The 19,928-nt window shown below is 31.7% G+C and overlaps 1 protein-coding gene across 3 annotated transcripts; it reads left to right on the top strand.

Annotated features, from left to right (window-relative positions):
- The first annotated feature begins 1,812 nt into the window (after window positions 1-1,812).
- LOC105331577 (phospholipase A2) lies at window positions 1,813-19,136 on the top strand. 3 transcript variants are annotated; one of them, XM_066078759.1, is made up of 5 exons: window positions 1,813-2,101; window positions 5,248-5,399; window positions 5,565-5,724; window positions 5,902-6,048; window positions 17,830-19,136. In XM_066078759.1, exons 1-5 carry the CDS (start codon window positions 1,920-1,922, stop codon window positions 17,909-17,911), a joined length of 723 nt encoding a protein of 240 aa, XP_065934831.1. In that variant the 5' UTR covers window positions 1,813-1,919; the 3' UTR covers window positions 17,912-19,136. The 3 variants fall into 3 exon arrangements, with proteins under 3 accessions (XP_065934831.1, XP_065934830.1, XP_011432139.3); XM_066078758.1 differs by lacking the exon at window positions 17,830-19,136 and adding an exon at window positions 7,273-7,453 and having other exon boundaries at window positions 1,814-2,101; XM_011433837.4 differs by lacking the exons at window positions 1,813-2,101; window positions 5,248-5,399; window positions 5,565-5,724; window positions 5,902-6,048 and adding exons at window positions 12,799-13,020; window positions 16,641-16,792; window positions 16,897-17,056; window positions 17,385-17,531 and having other exon boundaries at window positions 17,830-18,111.
- The last annotated feature ends 792 nt before the right edge of the window (window positions 19,137-19,928 follow it).

Genomic DNA, 19,928 nt, shown 5'->3' with positions numbered 1-19,928 from the left:
TCAATGCAAACACGAGTTTTGAAAAGGGATCTATCAAAAAAGTAAACTGCAAATGGAAAAGTCAATATACTCTAATCTAAACCTATGGATTTGTATAAGAACTGACCAAAATAATGGAATTCTTAAAGATAAATGCTTTGGAGGAAATCAAAAAGTGATAATAAGTGCATCCCGCCTGTGAAATAAATGCAATAATCCAAGAATACATTGAACAATAGTTTACTTTATCTTTTGGGCACCCTAAACGAAGTAAAGTGTTAATTTTTCCGAGCAACTTGTAAATCCCACGTGGAGTTCTTTGTCCAGATCTATCAAGAGTAAAACTAAGACTTCTTGTGAGGGAACATTTGCCACCAACTACTGTATTCTGAACATGAAAAGTTACGTACTTATTTCCCTTTAGTCTTCTCGCATACAATGCAGCAAGACCTTCCATTAAGGTTTGTATTCATCATTTGCGGTTTGGACGGTCTGCCATTTGATGGAAAAAAAAGTTTTAAAAATTCCTTTATTCTCATGAAACATCATCGACAGCTAGTCCACCTTTTTTTTTTTGCAGCTGACCTCATTTGATCGTGTTTCTTGAAGACTTTGTCTTGATTCATTACCTTACAACATAAATTCTGAAACTTTACGTATCAGTAAGAAAACTAAGCGCAATATTCTATATGAATGCGAATAAATATGTTTGTGTCATCCTGTATCGTAAGATGCTAGAAAACTAAAATGATGTCAAGGGTTTTGCGTTAATGGAGCAAATAATGGGCCAGCCCGCCCTGACTCACGCTGTAAATATGAGGACATATCGCATGTTTCATTCAACATTTTTTGCCTTTCTAGTGTATATATTGATTACTTCCAAAAGTTTGTTTGCTGTAAAAAGGCTTTAATAAGACCGAAAAAAGTGAAAAAATGTAAAATGTCCCATACTTTAGAAACATGCGATATGTCCTTTAACGAGAGGAGTGAATCTAGTCATCTTGTAATGTTTACTGTAGTACCTGTACCAAATTTAAAAAATATATATTTAGACAGAACACCATAATAATTGTCTTTGTACCAGTTTATCATTTAATGATGTCCCCAAAAGAGTTCATATTTAATCGTTATACCTCTAATGAATATACAAGTACAAAGTTTTTTCAATTTCAAAATCATTTCATTCGTTTTTATTGATCCCACATACCAGTAGCTGTGTTAAATATATTATGCAAATTTCTCTAGCTTATAAAAAAATTGCAAGACTGCTTGAATAAACACTTTTTAAATTAAGTTAACTTTCGTCTTAAAACTTACCTCCAAAATGTTTCATCATTCGAGCTACTCAAAAAAAATAAATCTTGTTTTTGCCAATGTCGATATTTGCTCTGCATCATTGAACGTCGATATACTCAAACAATATCTGGTATTTTGATCTATTCCTTTGAAGTGTATCCTGGTGACTTTAATAAATATATAAAAGATATAAAGGCAAGGCTGTAAATGAAATAAAAAATGCAGTGTACATACGTAATCAGATTTTAATGACACATTTTTCCACATAAGACAAATGTTTTGGAAAAATTCATAACCTATAATTTATCTTCTTAATGTAACTTTTATTTTTTATTTCGTCAAAATGTTTTAATATTCATGATCATGTCTTGATATTCAAATGAAAAAAAGAGAAAATTATAATAAAAAAAACTACTTCAGGATTTAACATTACGATAGAAAATAAATTGTTGAACATTGAAGTCGGTCAAATTCAACACCTACGCATAAATTCATGAAAACATTTTACTTTCAAACCCACCTTACGGCGTTTTGGCGAAATGCACATGCGTACCCAGAAAGTCACCCTATTAACCCACCTTATAAAGCTGCATTTATAATCTAATATATATCACTTTTGCAAGGAGTTCCTTAATTCGTTCAAAATGAAGCTATTGCTTGTATTATTTGTATCCGTGTTTGTTTGTCTTGTTTGCGGGAAAAAGGGACACAAGAAACAAGATCCCCCGTACAAGGGAAACGTGACGCTGTTCCTAAGATCCCAAGACATGGTGTACACCTTCAAAGTCCGTGGGAGAACAATCAAGCTGCAGCGACCTATACTCAAGTAAGTCATGTTAATTTATCCAGATAGTTTTCGTTGTGAAACCTGCCAATAATTAAACCCTTAAATGTAGAATATAGCATAAACAGGAAGAAAACATTTACATGTAATTGCATGTGATGGGCAGTTAAATATGCTAGTGCGAATTTATTTTGTTGAACAGACTCCTAATGTTTTAAATTTGGATAATATTGGGATAACATTTGTCGAATTTTATTATCAAAATATCTCTTGATACGCTTACTGATCTAGGACCAACTCTCTAATATTGTTTCGTTGTCATGAATTTTTATCATTTCAAATCTACCAATGAGCGAGCAAAACTAGAAGTGGTTTTGAAGGTATAAAAATGAAGGTCGTGTTATAAAGACATGTCCAAAGATAGACTTTTTTGTAAGTATATATATAATAGTGAGATTTCCTTCCAAAACATTGAAGAAAGCTATTGGAACAAGGCATGGACTACTGTGGTATCATTAATATTCAAGGATATCAATTTTCGTGGATAAAGTGAAAATCACAGTTTCAAGGATACGTAAATTCGTGGCCAATGACCCTATCAATACAAACTATTTATAGAAATTGCAGTTCAATGAATATTGTATTTCAAGGATAAACTTCACAACGAAATCAACGAAAATTGGTATTCAACGAATATTGATGAAACCACAGTATTCTGAAATCGAGAAACATTTATCAATACCACTCTTACATTTTCCCCAACTGTCGGGTAACCAAATTAATGATGATACATTGAAAATGAAATGTACTGGACCTCGTTTCTGACAAGTAAACAGTGTTTTTAATTAAATGTTCATATGGTTAAAAGGTTTTAATTTCCTAGTAAACACTGATGAATATTATTTACCGTCATTTGGAAGGGGGAAAAGATTATATTTTCCGTTTTCTCAGTGAAATATTTAATGAAGCAAGCTACACCATAACACAAATTCTGTTCTTTGAGATATTGTTAGCGTCGACTCACAAGACAAAGCCATCTGGGGCTCGTAACATAAAGCATGCTAAGATTTTGACTTAAGTAGGGTCATAAGTAGGACTTAGGCGGTATCTTAAGACCTACATAAGTCCTACTTAAGTATGTCTTATACCGTAACATAAAGCAAACTTAGCAATGTCTTAGCTAAGTCTTGCTCATTTTAAAAAGTAAAAAACAAATTTTTCATTACTTCTGTGGAATTTGAATGCATTGGTAATAAAATCATTGTGTTAGGTTAATAGCCTGTTTATTCTTGATATCTCTGATATTATATGGGAGAAGATGTAAATGTACTGACACAAAATTCAAGGTGACATGAGTATAAATACATATGTACCTAAAAATATTAAAAATCTCAAAGCGATGGATCTTAAGCAATGTATTCAGTCTATTGTTGTTACTTCTTTGTTTTGACAAATATTCACTAGTTTATGTCGTTCTCGAAGACTGCATGTGGCGTTATATCTGACTCCGTTAAAACTTAATAGAATAATTTAGTATATTTTTTTTAATTTATTGATCTACATCTTAACTCAGCAATAAGGTAATTCACATACTCTGAGTATAACTTCTTCATTAAGTCGATATACATTGTAATGAAATAAGCCAATCGTCGTCCTTAAAATCACCGTGAGAGTTTTTCCGTCTTTAAACATTCTTTTTTTGATTTCTCAAGTTACATATATAGTTATTTGTAAACTGACCAATACGTGTTTACAACCTATTCAGCAGTCCAGTTGGATATCATATGGAAAATAATACAGCTAATTATGACCACTGTTAAAATTTATATTAGATAAACCAAAATTTTCATATTGGTGAATATTAGATATTGATTTTGTGTGAATATGTGATAATAACACTGTATTCAAATGCTGAATGGAAATAATTAACAATAAAACTTCTAAATGTATGAAAACAATACCTAAGACATACTTAAGTCACCTCGACCGGGCGCCTAAGTTTTGGGTAAATTGTCCTAGCTAAGTACTCTTCTAGTTACGGACTGTCATCACGTTGGTTCAAAAAGCTTATAAAATTACAGCCATTTTAAATATAAATGAAACAAATATTTATTCTCTTAAAATTGATCATAAAATATAAATGAAATAAAATTTTATCCTCTTAAAATCAATCAATTTTTGGTTCTCGCATAATCCAATGTTTTAACCAAAAAAAAAGAGCCCGGGTATAAAGGAATTACATAAATTGCTGCATACAAATTCATAGAGTAAAAAGAGTGAAAAATGGAAGGACAGTTTGCTACTACACGTATATCCTACATTAAAAAAAACCCTTTGTAATATCACTATTTTTAAATGTAGGTTTTTTTTTATCAACATTATCTAATCAGATTTTTTTCATGCTGGAACTCGTCTAAACCGCATCGATTTTCTGTTTAATATCCCTTTGAGCTAAACTAGGTTAAAATAAATATCTTTAATTTTTGGCCTATGAATGTCAACAGGACCCTGCAAAATTCCTTTTTCAAATTGTGTTAATATAGACCTTATCAGCGAACTTTGAAAATAAAAATAAATCAAGGTGCGTTGGCATAGTCTAAAAATTGACGTACTTTGAATTTTTTTTTATTAAAAGTGCATTGTAACACCCCATTTCTATCAAAGGATGAAAATGATTTAGACGAGTTCCATTTGCATGATAGGTAAACTATTCATTTGGTTAAGGTTGACTTTACATCATAAACTGTTTGTTTTGAAGAAAAATAAATTTCATTGCATTTTCAGAAAAAAAGTTAAAGAGTTTATAAAAATGTTGTTTTCGACCGAGTATCAAAATTGTTGTAGACAATTTTTTTATCACAAAAGTTATCACTTCAATGTTTCCTACAGCGCTAGCTCTTCATGGTAGTCTTCTCGATCTACTCTAACTCTGACGTTATAGTTATATTGATCATTGGTTTACAGATGTGGACATTTAATACATGTTTTTGTCCAGCCTTTCTACTGTGTGATTTTGAAAAATAACTATTAAAGTGCAAGCTTACTTATAAGTGTGAAATAAACTGAAAAAATTGATTGGTTCAGACACAAGTTCAACGACGTTTTGAATTGTTTTATATATTTTTTTAAAAAGTTAAAACATATATACAGTTAAATAATGTCAGACTTCACTTTGTTTTATTTGGCAGCCTGAAGGAGAAATACGAAAATGAAAGAAAAAAGGGCGGAAAAGAAAAAAGTCTGCGATCAATTTTGAGTGATGAAGAGCTGAAAGAATTAAAGAATCTCATTCAAGCTCCTCATGCAATAAATCTTCGGGATTACAATGTGATTTATCCAGGTTCCCATATCTCTCTCTCTCTCTCTCTCTCTCTCTCTCTCTCTCTCTCTCTCTCTCTCTCTCTCTCTCTCTCTCTCTCTCTCTCTCTCTCTCTCAGCAATAGGAATCTATTGAGCTCTGGTCTTTATGCAAGATATGATTTACCCATTCTTATTTTTTCGATAGGAACAAAATGGTGCGGAACCGGAAATGACGCAACAACTTATGAAGATTTAGGTACCGCTGAGGACGTTGATATGTGTTGTCGAGAGCATGACCTCTGCGACTTTAAAATAGATGCGGGTCAGAGTAACTACGGATTGACAAATGATGGATCTTATACTAGGTAAGACTCTCTTCTCACATTTTTTATTTTGATAATTAATCACGACACATAACATAAAAGATTTTCATACTTTAATTTTATTTCAAGGAAACGGTTTTTAACTTTATCCAAATATGATGAAACTATTTTTCTTTGCTTTCTTCTTGCATTATCATATATATTACATTTTTCTTAAAGAGTGTCATGTGACTGTGAACAAACCTTCTATGACTGCCTGTCTAATGCACAGGAGAATTCCTTTGATGCGGCCATGATTGGATTCATATACTTCGATGTTCTCGATCAAGACTGTATCAGAAAGAGAAGAATCTGTACAGGATATTCGTAAGTAACCAAGCGTCCAAACCAAAAGCAATTTTGAATTATAAATAATCTGTTAATGTCGTCGGGTTTTTTTTTTTTAGCCTTTTGATATGGATTTTTGACATTTTGAGGATAAAACTTGCGAGAGAAGATGCTGTTAATTAGTTAATCCCCACCGTTTCTCTTTTAAACAACATTTTCCTGTTCACCTTTTCTTTCTTCTGTAGTATTACTTTTTCACCACAGAATGGTCAACGGTTCCATTCAAAGGCACAGCGAACTTAAAATTGAAAAAAAAATATATTCATTTTTAAAAAATACAACTATTGTTAGTTTATTCGTCCTGTTTTATTTTCAAACAAACAATATAAGTTATATCTATTTTGTCTTACCCTACAAAGAAAAACTTGTCTTTTCCATGTTAAGTCATGCATTTTGTCGATCAGTATTTATATGTGGATTTCAACAAACTAATACTTTTTAGCTAGGACAGTTTGATGACTACTGTGGAATCATTTAAATTCATGGGATCCAATTTTCGTTGATTGTGGGTTTTTGGCTTATTCGTGGGGATGTAATTTCGTGGATGCACCGGTTTTCAGTTTTCAGTTTCAAAGATAACTCTTTCTAACTTTGTTTTCGTTGAGGATGTAAATTCGTGGGGGTCGGGGAGGGCTACCCACGAATACCACGAATTCCACGAAAACTGAGCCACCACGAATTCTAATGATTCCACAGTATTTTAAAATTGGTAACCACTTAAAATTTATCAGATTGCCTAATATATCTTTAATTCACATTTGGGCCACTTTTAATCAGTTCTTTTTCAAGACCTACAGACTTAAATTTTCAAGAAATTGAAAAAAAAAATTGTTTGAGGGATCAGGTAAATGAATATACCCAAACCATTATAATATTTATTTGAAAAATCAGCATAATTTAGATGAGATTTGAACAAGATTTTAAAGACGGAATTTTCTTAAGATATGTTTTTAATCTTTTTGGATTTTGTGATCGGCGGTGTTATTGTAATTACATTTACAGATTTGTGTTAAAATTTACTTTTTTTATCTATTTTTTTTAAACCTGGCGACCATTTCTTTTTAAAATAAAGTCTTTTAGAGCTGATAGAAATATGGCAATATGTGTTTCGCCAGTTGTTTAAAGAGGGCTTCTTTTTATAAAGTCATCAGAGAATATAAGTTTTGCATTTTTATGTTGCTAACTTTTTCTATATCTTTTCAGATGGTGGGGTAATTGCAATAGCTGGACAGAAGTTGCTGATGAATATGAATTTGCTCCCAATGAACTAGATTACATCTGGTAGAACGCTAGAATTATCTGTCCTCTCCTTAGTTTTTCAATAGCTGTACAGTAGATTCGAATGACTTTAATGACTTTAAAATTCCAATAAATGTACATTGTATGAATGCTTTTTTTTAATTGAAGTAAATTAAGAAAACCATTAAGTAAATATCTCAACAAAACAAATCCAAATACTGTAAATCAACTTTTATTTGCGGCGATTTAATTTCGAGATTAACCAGGGATAAACTAATTCGCGACGACTTATTTTCGCAACAAAACACTTATCCAAAGTCTTGTTATTATAGCAAACATACGTAAAAAAAAATAGCTGTACGGCGAGCTATATTTGCAATGACCAAGCTCTTGCAAACCTCGCGAAAATTTCTCGCACGCGAGTTGAAGTTTCTTTACAGTAAATCTGTAAAATCTTCGTATCAAGATTTTTGCCATATGTTTTTCCGTCCGGACGCTTTGTAAAAAAGTTATTACTGCCACGTCTATAATTGGACTACAACAAAAAGAGTTATCTTCGTTTAACATAATACCAGTCTATATGTGTGCATTCAGCCTGTTTGTTAACGAGCAGTGAACATGTCCGTAAGCAACATCGTTTTATAAAGAACCTTAATTAAAACCGTTTCTTTTTTACTTTGACCAGACATTTTTGTTACTAATGGCGGAATCAGCCAAAGGTAAATAAAATTTTGAAAATACCTTCATGATGACTTAACAATGACCATACAACTGACGATGAAGATGGATTAATTGCATGAAATAAAACAAGATTCATTAAATAAATCAGTTCTAACAAGTTAGGAGGTATCATATATTACACTCCTGCGGAATATTTCATTTATCAGCCAGACCAATCGGTTCAGACCAACTTGTTGCCTTTTATTATTTTCAAATTATTTATAAGAGACTCATAACAAATGTAATTTTATGCCAAAACCCCCCAGTATTTTAAGTGTATTTAACCCAAACTTTTACAACCTACATGTAAATGTGATCCACTTTATAAATCATACGATAAAGTGAGATGAATACAGTAAAGAAAAAACATTTATTTTATCATTATCAGTTCATACATGGAAAATTTATTCCCAAATAAAAAAATAAACGAAGTGCATAGCGTTATTTTATTACCATAATATGATTTGTGAAACAACTTGAAAGTAATCTTGTTTAAAATCTAGCTTGATCTGTGACATACTTAAATAAGTCAGGCGATGTTTCATCTTTGTTACACGTGCTCTATCTAGCTTTTGCTAGTATTAATGTGTGCTAAATATTTCTACATTATGATTTAGACATCGAACGAACAAAGTCATCCATAATGTTAAACAGATTATATTTGTAACTTTTTCAAATTGCCTTGCAATATCTGGCAGAAGAAACTGTACACGTAACCTTTGATATGACAACGATTTTGTGGCAGACACCATTCCCTGACCAAGATTTTAGACCTTTTTTTTAGCTCACCTGAGCTGAAAGCTCAAGTGAGCTATTCTGATCACATTTTGTCTGTCGTCTGTCTGTCCGTCTGTCTGTCTGTCCGTCTGTCCGTAAACTTTTCACATTTTCAACATCTTCTCAAGAACTACTGGGCCAATTTCAACCAAACTTGGCACAAATCATCCTTAGACAAAGGGGATTAAAATTAAGGGCCACACCCACACAAGGGGAGATAATTAGAAATTAATGAAAAATTTCGGGAAATTTTCAAAAATCTTCTTCTCAAGAATCAGAAAGCCAGGAAAGCTGAAACTTGTGTGGAAGCATCCTCAGGTAGTGTAGATTCAAAGTTGTGAAAGTCATGACCCCTGGATGTAGGGTGGGACCACAATGGGGTTCGAAGACATAGGAATATATAGAGTAAATCTTTAAAAATCTTCTTTTCAGAAACTAATCAGCCAGGAAAGCTGAAACTTGTGTGGAAGCATCCTCAGGTAGTGTAGATTCAAAGTTGTGAAATTCATGACACCCGGGGTTAGGGTGGGGCCACAAGGGGGGTCAAAATTTTACGTAGGAATATATAGAGTAAATCTTTAAAAATCTTCTTCTCAGAAACTAATCTGCCAGATGATTCTTTATAATTGTTAAGACTTTAGCTCCAGGACAATTCTTCGGCCTCACAAGAAGGTTCAGAGTTTGATGTAGCTTTATATCCCATATATAAACAATTGTTAAGGAATTTTTTGAGAACTTCAATACTCAACATGTGATATGACTATAAAATCATCCTGTTAGAAAAGGGACTAATGATTATAAACATAAGAATATCCAGGGGGAAAATGGATTTTATTTATACAGGATCTACATGTATCATTGTACATTGTCCAGATTGTTTGTATTATGACTCCATTAAGCTGATTTTATCATACCTATTGTTCCTCAGGTGAGCGATGTGGCCCATGGGCCTCTTGTTTCGAATGTAGATGTCAACCAGCCCCCGTTTATCTCTTTGTATCAATCGTTATACACTAGTTAGTACTGTGCTCATAATTCTGTTTGAGCCTTCTTGTCACGGTCACTAGAAGGCTCAAACAGAACTGTGAGCACAGTACTAACTAGTGTATAACGATGTAACTATATATGTCTCTTATTGGGTCAGCTGTTTTGTCCTGGATCTATCAAATTCCTCGCCTGTTAAGTACTTAGATTGTTGATGGTCGCAGTCCTCTCCCTAACTGAAAAGAACGTGAATTTTCTGTAGATTGTAAATATTTTCGAAATCATTGGTCATTTGAAAATATTTACCTCTTGCAATCAAACCAAGTTCAAAAATGACAGCGATCTTTAGCAACATATACATAGATTGTGTAGATACTGCTTTAGAGTTGCAATTATTTTGAAGATAGAAATAGACAGATGTATGTCACACTGGGGTTTTAAACAACTACTGTGGTTTCATTTATATTTGTTGAATACCAATTTTCGTTGATTTTGTTGTTAAGTTTATCCTTGAAATTAAATATTCATTGAACTGCAATTTCTACTAACATTTTGTATTGATAGGGTCATTGGGCACGAATTTACGTATCCTTGAAACTGTAATTTTCACTTTATCCACGAAAATTGATTCCCTTGAATATTAATGAAAACACAGTAACTTATGTCCATGTTTTGCTTTAAGGTAAGGACATGTTTGTGATACTCTTTCAAACTTAGTCCATACTGACTTGATAGTTTCTGAAAAGAAAGTTAAATTAGCATGTTCAAATTTTACAAAAGGGTGTCTAACGACTAAAGAGAGCACAAGGGCACCTGATTGACTCGGATATGTACTCAAATAAAACAAATGGAAGGGTAGCAATTGAGTAAAAACATAAATACACCGATCATTCTTCTGTCCATTTTACTGTATCAAAATAATCATGAAATTGATTTGGATACAAACTTTATATATATATCGAATGTCCTTCGATTGTTGCATTTCGTCATTACGTCATCCGGTGCTTTCCAAAATTTTTTATTGTTTCTGGCTTTAATATATTTTTTAGTATAATATTGTTCATGGTTTTGCCAGAATTTCTTATTCGGTAGTTGTGTTTTAACACACTTTGGGTTGTATAAAGTGAAAAGAAAACAATTCAGAGAGTCGTTTGTGTTGGAACCGCTGAATTCAATGAAAAACTTTCGATGGGATGTACATGTACACTGAATTACAAATGGACCACTGTTTAATGTCAGAGTTTGTCAATGGGTTAAAATTTCAATGATTTTATCTAAAATGTCATAGACTTTTTCTGTTTCTAAACTGTGTTTTTTCATAGTTTAAAAATTTATATCAAAAATGTGAGTGCATTTATAATGGCAAGTTCAATTTGTTTGTCGCCCCATTACTTATTTTGTAAGAAAAATCGTTCTCTCCTCTGCCTTATGATCATCCCCGGTTAGATCATCAATACAGAATTAAAATAAAGCCATTAACACATTCAATTTCTAAATGCAAACATTAAAAATTCAGAACTTCAAATTCCATTCAAAGCCTTGCATAATACAAAAAAATATATATATAAAAAGGAACTTTTGACTGTGTATACAGTGAAAAAAACACAAAACGCGTTTGATTTTTTTTTTCAAGGAATGTTAAAATTGTTTATATCGATTTTGAACCTTGGTCATGCAAAGATGTTTTTTTAATCTATGGTTTCTTGAAATTTCGTATTTCTCATACACTATACGTTTTGTAATGGTCAGTACCTTTGCTCTTCAAATAATTTGCATTCAAACCTTTTTCATATGGTAGGCTCAATCTTTGATGGTCTGTTAACATAATAGATGTACCGGTATGCTTTTATGTCAGCGGCAGCCGTTAAGAATTTTCTTAGTGCAAGATCTAGAATATATATACTACATCAGTAAACTATTTTTGGCTTCTTATAGTAGAGTGCAATGGTATTTATATTTTTGTATATGTAGTTCGGTATTATTAGTGACATGGCAGTTTGGTCTCAAAATGTGAAGATGTAAATTGTTATTTTGACAACACATTGCTTTAATGATCTGTTACAGATCATTAAAGCAATGTGTTGTCAAAATAACAACATGATGACACATAACCATGTTCAACATGGTTATGTGTCATCATGTTTAGTTACTTAAAAAATGAATTGAATATTAGATATAATCAAATGTCTTCTTAATATTTTAAACTTCCGACACATCTGTAGTTAGCTTTTTCTATTTTCATATTCCTTTAATTTAACTTCGACGATCATGGCATTGAGACACTCTCTGTACAATACTCTTTGCGTGTTTGGATTCAGGTGGACTTTTACAAAATTACCGGTATTTAACCAAATTAAAACCAGTTTTCGATTCAAATTAGGATCATGATTGTGCAAATGTTGACATACATATATCATTTTCTATCATACTGTGCGATGCCTTTAGTGTGGATCAACCCCCATAATTAACATGTCAATACTCGTATAAATTTTTTAGCAATTTAATAAAGGTTATACCACTACTGGAAGTCGGTTTGCATCCTTACACATCAGTAACTTAATTAATTATAATATGATATACATGCATCCGGTATGATCTTCCAGTTCCCAGAAATTTGTCCGCGAGACTGATCATGTGTATTCAAGGCATCAAAGATGAGGCTCTAAAAACTAGAATATTATCAACCATAATTTGAATTTGACGTCACACGTTTCTATGTCTATGCAGGACATTTCTTTTTATAGTAATCTTTTTTTTCTGAGAATGTTTTAATATTCATGTTTACGTACTGATCTTCAAATGAAGAAAAAATATTTTTGAAAGAAAACAAGTTCAGTCAATTGTATGTCATCAAGATAACAAATACTTTGTCGAAAAAAAATTAATCAGATTCAACACCAACAGAAATGTTTATGCAAACATATTATTTATTTCAACTGAAAGCCTACCAGGCGTTTTGACTAGACGCGCATGCGTGGCTAAAACTATCCATATAAAGCTGCAGTTCTAGTCTTTTTTCAGGGAGTCTTCTTACATCTCTTCCTTCAAAATGAAGCTACTAATGATAATTTTTGTCTCCGTTTTTGTTTGCCAGGTATGTGGTAAAAAGGGACACAAGAAACAAGATCCCCCGTACAAGGGAAACGTGACGCTGTTTCTAAGGTCCCACGACATGGTGTACACCTTCAAAGTCCGTGGGAGAACAATCAAGCTGCAGCGACCCATCCTAAAGTAAGTCAAATACATGTGTGAACTTATGTAGGATGCTTTCAACGTATAATCAGTTAAAAATAAAAGCTTTTAATGTAGACATTAAAATAAACAATAAGGAAATGTTTCATTGCATTTCATTAGCATTTTAAGCATATTTCCCTTGGTTAGTATTGACGAGTCCTTATTCTAAAGACTTTAAAGTTTAATAATATAACTGAAATAATTAAAATATCGTATTACATAAAGAAAAACCTACAGACGCTCTAAAAGGGCAAACCAGAGGTCATCTGATAAAGACATGTCCTTAGATAGATATTTGCGGAAGCACCAACATAATAAGTGAGATTCTCTTCAAAAAAGTTGAGGGAACCTGTCGGAAAACGGCACAATGTAACCGTTTTTGTGAAATCGAGAAACACTTAACGAGTTGGCAAATATTTATTAATTATTGTACATCTGTCACATTTTACGCGATCGTTGGGCAACCGAAATTTTTCATTCGATTGAAATGCATACTAGTACATTTTGTAGTTGCCTATTACCTACTTGGATTTTAACTGTCTACGAAAAGGATCAATTGTATAGAACAAAAAAATTGACCTGTAGGATCGGCATTGGTTTCTGTCTTTACAAATGCACACCGATTTCCGTTCCGTTTATTGATTTTAGGCCATACTTAGTAAACAACTAGGTTCTAATTCTCATAATGTATAGTGAAAAAAATTTCATCGTCGTTGTCCGAGCAGTATGAGTTATTTACGCTTTTAAATACTTTATTATCTTCAAATTTTATTTTCAGTTTACTTTCTATGATACGATGCATGAACTTTATAAGCAACTATCGAAAGCGATTTCAAAGGTTGTTTTATGCATCAATCTTCTTCTATTCTATTAAAATCATATGTTTTAATCAGAAGCAATGTTTTACATTATTTTTTTTATTTGAACTTATTTATTTAAGAACGATTGACAAGAAAGTTCTTGTATCAATGTATTTCAATGGTACAGATATTTTAAGTGGTTAGGTCCATAATGTTGGAGGATAACACAGAATTTGCGATTTTTCCAAAACGTGCATGACGTTTTCGGAAGTAAATGTAAACATGGCGGTAGAGAAGTTGCTAATCCCGTTAGTCTTGCTCCAATTCATTTAAATTTTTCTTTGGAAATTATACACTTAATTCCGATAAATGTCATCCGTGTAAGAAATGCAAATTATGGAGAAAAAAATAAATTAAAGAGGTTATGTCGATACTAAAATGTAGCACTACAGCTTGAAAACCTGACCAGATTTATAGACCTAAAAATACACAAAGTACCCATCGCTGCCATATTGGATTTATTAAACACAGCCAATTCTGTCTGGATTTTTGCTTATAACTAAGCTATAATTTTTTGGGTGCTCCTCGCCCGCGTCCGATTGATAACCCAACACCATAGCTCACCACTGATTCAGCTAAAAAGTTCTTGATCGGTATTATTCTTTTATTTCGTACTTGCCTCCAGTAACACAGAGTGAAGGATTCTTGTCCCCAAATAAAGCGAAGGTATAGTTCCGTTTGGTTGATTTTACATGTAATTAAGTTTATACTTTTTCCATCGATATCTTTAGTTCAAAAAGCAAATGTGCATTAAAGGAAGAAGATCAAAGTTAAATAATATACAAAATGCATACCACAGATGGTATCAAACTAGGGCATAAAAAACAAAAAGTGTGACATGCATAGCTAACAGTTAAAATACTGAGCTATCTAGTATTTACACTGTTCAATGTAAATATAGAGCACTATGTAAGCAATTAGTTTCCGAAGTGTTTGTCTTTTGCCCCTAAAAAATTCTATCTTAGTTTATTCCTTTCAACAAAACTTATAAAAATAGCTGTGATTTTTGGGAGACAAGCCGGTCCTGAAACCAAAAACCATGCAGAACTACATGTAACTCTTTTAATGAGAAAATGCTGTTGTAGCCAACTTTGAAGATTATTATTAAAATATCTTATTTATATAATGGTACATGTATTTCTTAAGAATAAGATTTTAATTTCTTGGAAAAAGAAATTTAGAATTTTTTTTCGACTGAAACATCTTCAGACCTGATATTGATTTCAATCAAAGGTTCAAAAGGAAACAGGATTTATCTCTTTATAATAAGACTCCGTCAAACATTCAATTTATAAAGCAGACTGGGTCCTTTATAAAATGAAAAAAAAACACGCAACAATTACTTCGATTTTTTGAAAATTATTAAGATACGGTTTCAAGTAAAACAGTATTATTACGTGTGTTTATTTCTTTGCAAACATTAATGAAAATTATTTAAAATTAATGAAAGAAGGTCCCCTTCCTTCCTCTTTCTTTACCAGACATAGAAGATGTTTTCCATTAATTTCAGCAATTTGAAGTAAAAAGTAGCCACTATTTTTTTTTTCGAATATTACCTTTTTAGTTCAAATATTTACAATGCGCAAAGTAATTTAATGATCAGTAAATTTTAACGTCAGTTGTTAAGTTTTAAATAAGGTAAAGACACAGATCTCAAAGTTTCCCCCCTCCTTGTAATCAATGTCCGTTCCATGTCTTTTTTTTTAAATCTGGGTTGCTGAATTGAAAATACATTATCTAAAACAAAAAGGATGTCAATAATAATTTAAAGTAACATAATAGTATTGAAAAATTCTTTTTATTCACTTTGTTAAATTTTATATTGTGCAGTTCTTTTTATATACATTATAGTTTTTCTAAAGAATAAGAATTTTATTTCTTGGAAAAGAAATTTAGAACTTATTTTTTCGGCTCAAACATATTTAAACCTGATATTCCCCTTGATCAAAGCTTCAAAAGGAAACACGATTTTATTTTTAATGTTTAGACTCCGTCAAACATTCAATTTATATAAAGAAAACAGGATCCTATATGAAATGAAAGTAAAACCCAACACTTACTTTGGATTTTTGGAAATAAATTTTACAGACACTATTATATAACCTCTGATTAATAAAACGAGGACATTCGTAAAAGCGATGAACAAGAAAATGCTTTCACTGAACTTAATTTGAATTAAATCTTTGTTTTAACCCCTCGAAGGGTTTCTTCGAAATTTATTGAAAGAAAAAAACAAGTCGGTCACCATTTTTGACACTGCCCTTTAAACAAAATTTTCACATTATAAACTGCTTGTTTTGAATATAAATAAACTTTATTGCAATCTTAGTAAAATAGATAAAAAATATAAAGAAATCAAGTTAAGAGTGTATATAAACATTTTAATGACCGAAGGTCAAAATCGATGTCAATAAAGTTTTCGATACCACGAATTATCAATTCATTGCTTTCTACAACCGGTTGAATTGAATCCCATAAGAAATTTCCTAACATTCCATCTTAAATTTTTATATATTGATGATGGGATACTGATGTCTGGAAATCAAGGTAATTAATTCTTTTTGCAGCATTTCTACAGTGTAAATTTAAGTAAGAATTATTAAAGCATTTATAAGTGTGAAATAAGCTGAAAAAAAGAAATGGTTCTGACATTCATCAACGTATTAAATTGCTTTACATTAAAAACTCAAAAATATATCTACTGAAAACCTCAATGTGAAAATAATGCCGGATATTTTTTTTTAACTTTGATTGTAGTCTGAAGGAAAAATACGAAAATGAAAGAAAAAAGAGTGGAAAAGGAAAAAGTATACGATCAATTATGAGTGACGAAGAGCTGAATGAATTAAGAAAACTAATCCAAGCTCCCCATGCAATTAGTCGACGGGATTTCGATGTGATTTATCCAGGTCTCTCTCTCTCTCTCTCTCTCTCTCTCAGCAATTGCCCCCACCCCTTAGACTTGTGTCTCTGAGAAGGTTATGACTTATCTATCCCTTCTTCTTTTATAAAGGAACAAAATGGTGCGGCGCCGGAGATGACGCAGCCACTTACGATGATTTGGGTACGGCAGAGGAAGTTGATATGTGTTGTCGTGAGCATGACCACTGCGACATGTTTATAGAAGCGGGTCAAAGCAAATACGGTTTGACAAATAATGGAGACTTTACAAGGCAAGACTTACCCCTCACATATACATTTTAATAATTAATCAGAACATTTAAACATTTAAAATGTTCAAGTTTTTATACCATTTATGGCACAACAAATCTGAAAACAGCATCATTTATCCGGATAATGATTATAATGAAACTGTGTAAATTTAACATCCATGATGGTACATGCAATATAGATTTTATACAAATCTGGCAATCATTAGTTTTAGTTTGGGTTTTTAAACTGTTTTGGGGGCGTGGGATTTGATTAGTTCTTTCATTATCGTATATCTTTTTTCAATTTGCATCGTTTTTTCATCATTGTATATTTTGTTTTATTTTCAAGGGTATCTTGTGACTGTGAACAAACATTCTATGACTGCCTGTCTAATGCACAGGAGAATTCCTTTGATGCGGCCATGATTGGATTCATATACTTCGATGTTCTCGATCCAGACTGTATCAGAAAGAGAAGAAACTGTACAGGATATTCGTAAGTAACTAAGCGTCGAAACCAAAAGCAATTTGAATTATAAATAATTTATTCATTGTTGGATTTTTATTTTGTTAGAAATTGAAATACATGTAGATGAAATAACCAATATAAAAAGGGTAACCACAAAGTGTAAATATCAAGTTATTTCATATATTTTCATATATCTTCATGTATATGTTTATCAGTATGAATTCTATAAATGCGAATATTGAAAAATAATGCCGCACTTTTCGTGATCAGACCTCATATAAACTAAAGTTTTGCATTTTATGTTACCTTTTCTTTTTATTTTCAGATGGTGGGGTACTTGCAATAGCTGGACAGAAGTTGCAGATGAATATGAATTTGGTCCCAATGAACTAGATTACATTTGGTAGAACACTAGAATGATCTGTCCTCTCCTTAAGTTTTCCATGCTTGTAACAATAGATTCGATTGAAGTTGATTTTTTCAATTAAGATGTAGATTGTCTGAAAAAGTTTTCATATGTTAAAGGTGAGCCCAGAGATTTAAAAGTCACAAATAAGTTGCATCAAATATAATCCGAATAAAATCTAAAAATCAAATTTCGTGTTTTTTTGGGTTTTTTTCGTGGCTCTTTGTGTATAAGTTAGTAAGTTGATACTGCTACTCAGAGAACTAGACTTGAGGGACGAAAGTTTACTTTTTTAAAGGTAATGCTACTGGCATATACCCAATATCATGTTGGTTTTGTTGATACAAAACTAAACTTGTTGATACTCAGATACTTTTGTTAACGTGTAGAGATTTATTGTATTTATAGAGTCATTAAGTATTGTTTTAATAAGACAACTAATAATATAAACACGGAATACTTAAGTGTGCACTGTATTTTTGTATTAGACTGTGCCATGATATACGCACTGCCTGGTTTTATTGTTATGCATGTAACTAGCAGCTTTTTTGTCTTTTTATTCTATGTTTTTAACCTCTGGATTTGTAGTAAATGGGAGAAAGTATGTTGCCTACATCGATTAAAAAACTATCTTTATTCTTTATAAGTTCCATTTGTAAATACTTTTGTCGTATGAAAATATTTCATATTTGGGATTCCGTCAATGATTTACTTGAAACATTTATTATAAGATAAATCAACAACTACATTTATTATTTTCATTTTAGTTGAACTAATAGAATTAGTAAACTTTACTCTATGGGTACCAGGAGATACGATAAAGCTGTTTAAAGGCGTTCATTTTGATGAAATCATTCTGCTTATTCATGCTGTCGGATCTGAATGATGTGAGTTTGTGCATCTAGAACTTTTCTTTGCTCAAAATTTCCTCTCGGTGTCCGTTCACCGAGGAACATGGTCAATAACTACTACTGTCATATATTTCTATTTGTGACTACTGAGATTAAAGTGTTTCCCAACAGGCTCTTTGATTTCTGTCTTAATGGTGAAACAAAGGTTATTGATTTTTCTGAGGACATCACCTGAGTATGTTTCTGAGCCAGCCTTACTACGTTTACTGATGCAATGCAGTTGACTGGGCAAGAAAACTGTTTGTCCATTATCTTTAGGTACGACTATGGGGCTAATAAGACTGTCCATTATAGTGTCGTTTTTCTACAAAGGCAACTAACATCAAAAGAAGTTTCAAAGCCACCACTGGGCAATGGGTTGTCAATTTTTTGTCACTACAATGCCATTTATTTGAACTGCCATTTATGTAATTGTCCCACTACAATTTTTTTTTATTAAAAAATTAAAAATAAATAATTGTCAATATATTGAATATATGCATACAATGTATAATGCAATATTCATTCTATACTAGATTGTAAATATTTTCGAAATTAATGGTAATTTGAAAATATTTACCTCTTGCAATCAAAACAAGTTCAAAAATGACAACGGTCCTTAGCAACATATGCACAGATTGTGTAGGTACAGCTTAAGAGTTTGGAAATTAAAAAAAAAATGAAAAAGATGTATGTCACACTGTGGTTTGAAACAACTAACCAGTGTCCATGTTTTGCAGTAAGGTAATGACATTTTTGTGATACTCTTTCAAACCTAGTCTATACTGACTTGATAGTTTCTGAAAAGAAAGTTAAAGTAACATGTTCATAAGTTTTACAAAAGGGTGGCTTACGACTAAAGAGTGCATAAGGGCACCTGATTGACTCGGAAATGTACTCAAATAAAACAAATGGAAGGGTAGCAATCGAGTAAAAACATACAGACACCGATCATTCTTCTGTCCATTGTACTGTATAATATTATATATATATATATATATATATATATATATATATATATATATATATATATATATATATATATATATATATATATATATATATATATATATATATATATTTGACTGTTAATCATTTAAGGTCCTTCGATTGTTGCATTTCGTCATT

This window comes from Magallana gigas, chromosome 3 (assembly GCF_963853765.1).
Source record: "Magallana gigas chromosome 3, xbMagGiga1.1, whole genome shotgun sequence".
Lineage (NCBI taxonomy): Eukaryota > Metazoa > Mollusca > Bivalvia > Ostreida > Ostreidae > Magallana > Magallana gigas.
Note: the sequence above shows the minus strand (reverse complement) of the source record. Positions and strands in the feature narration are given on the sequence as shown.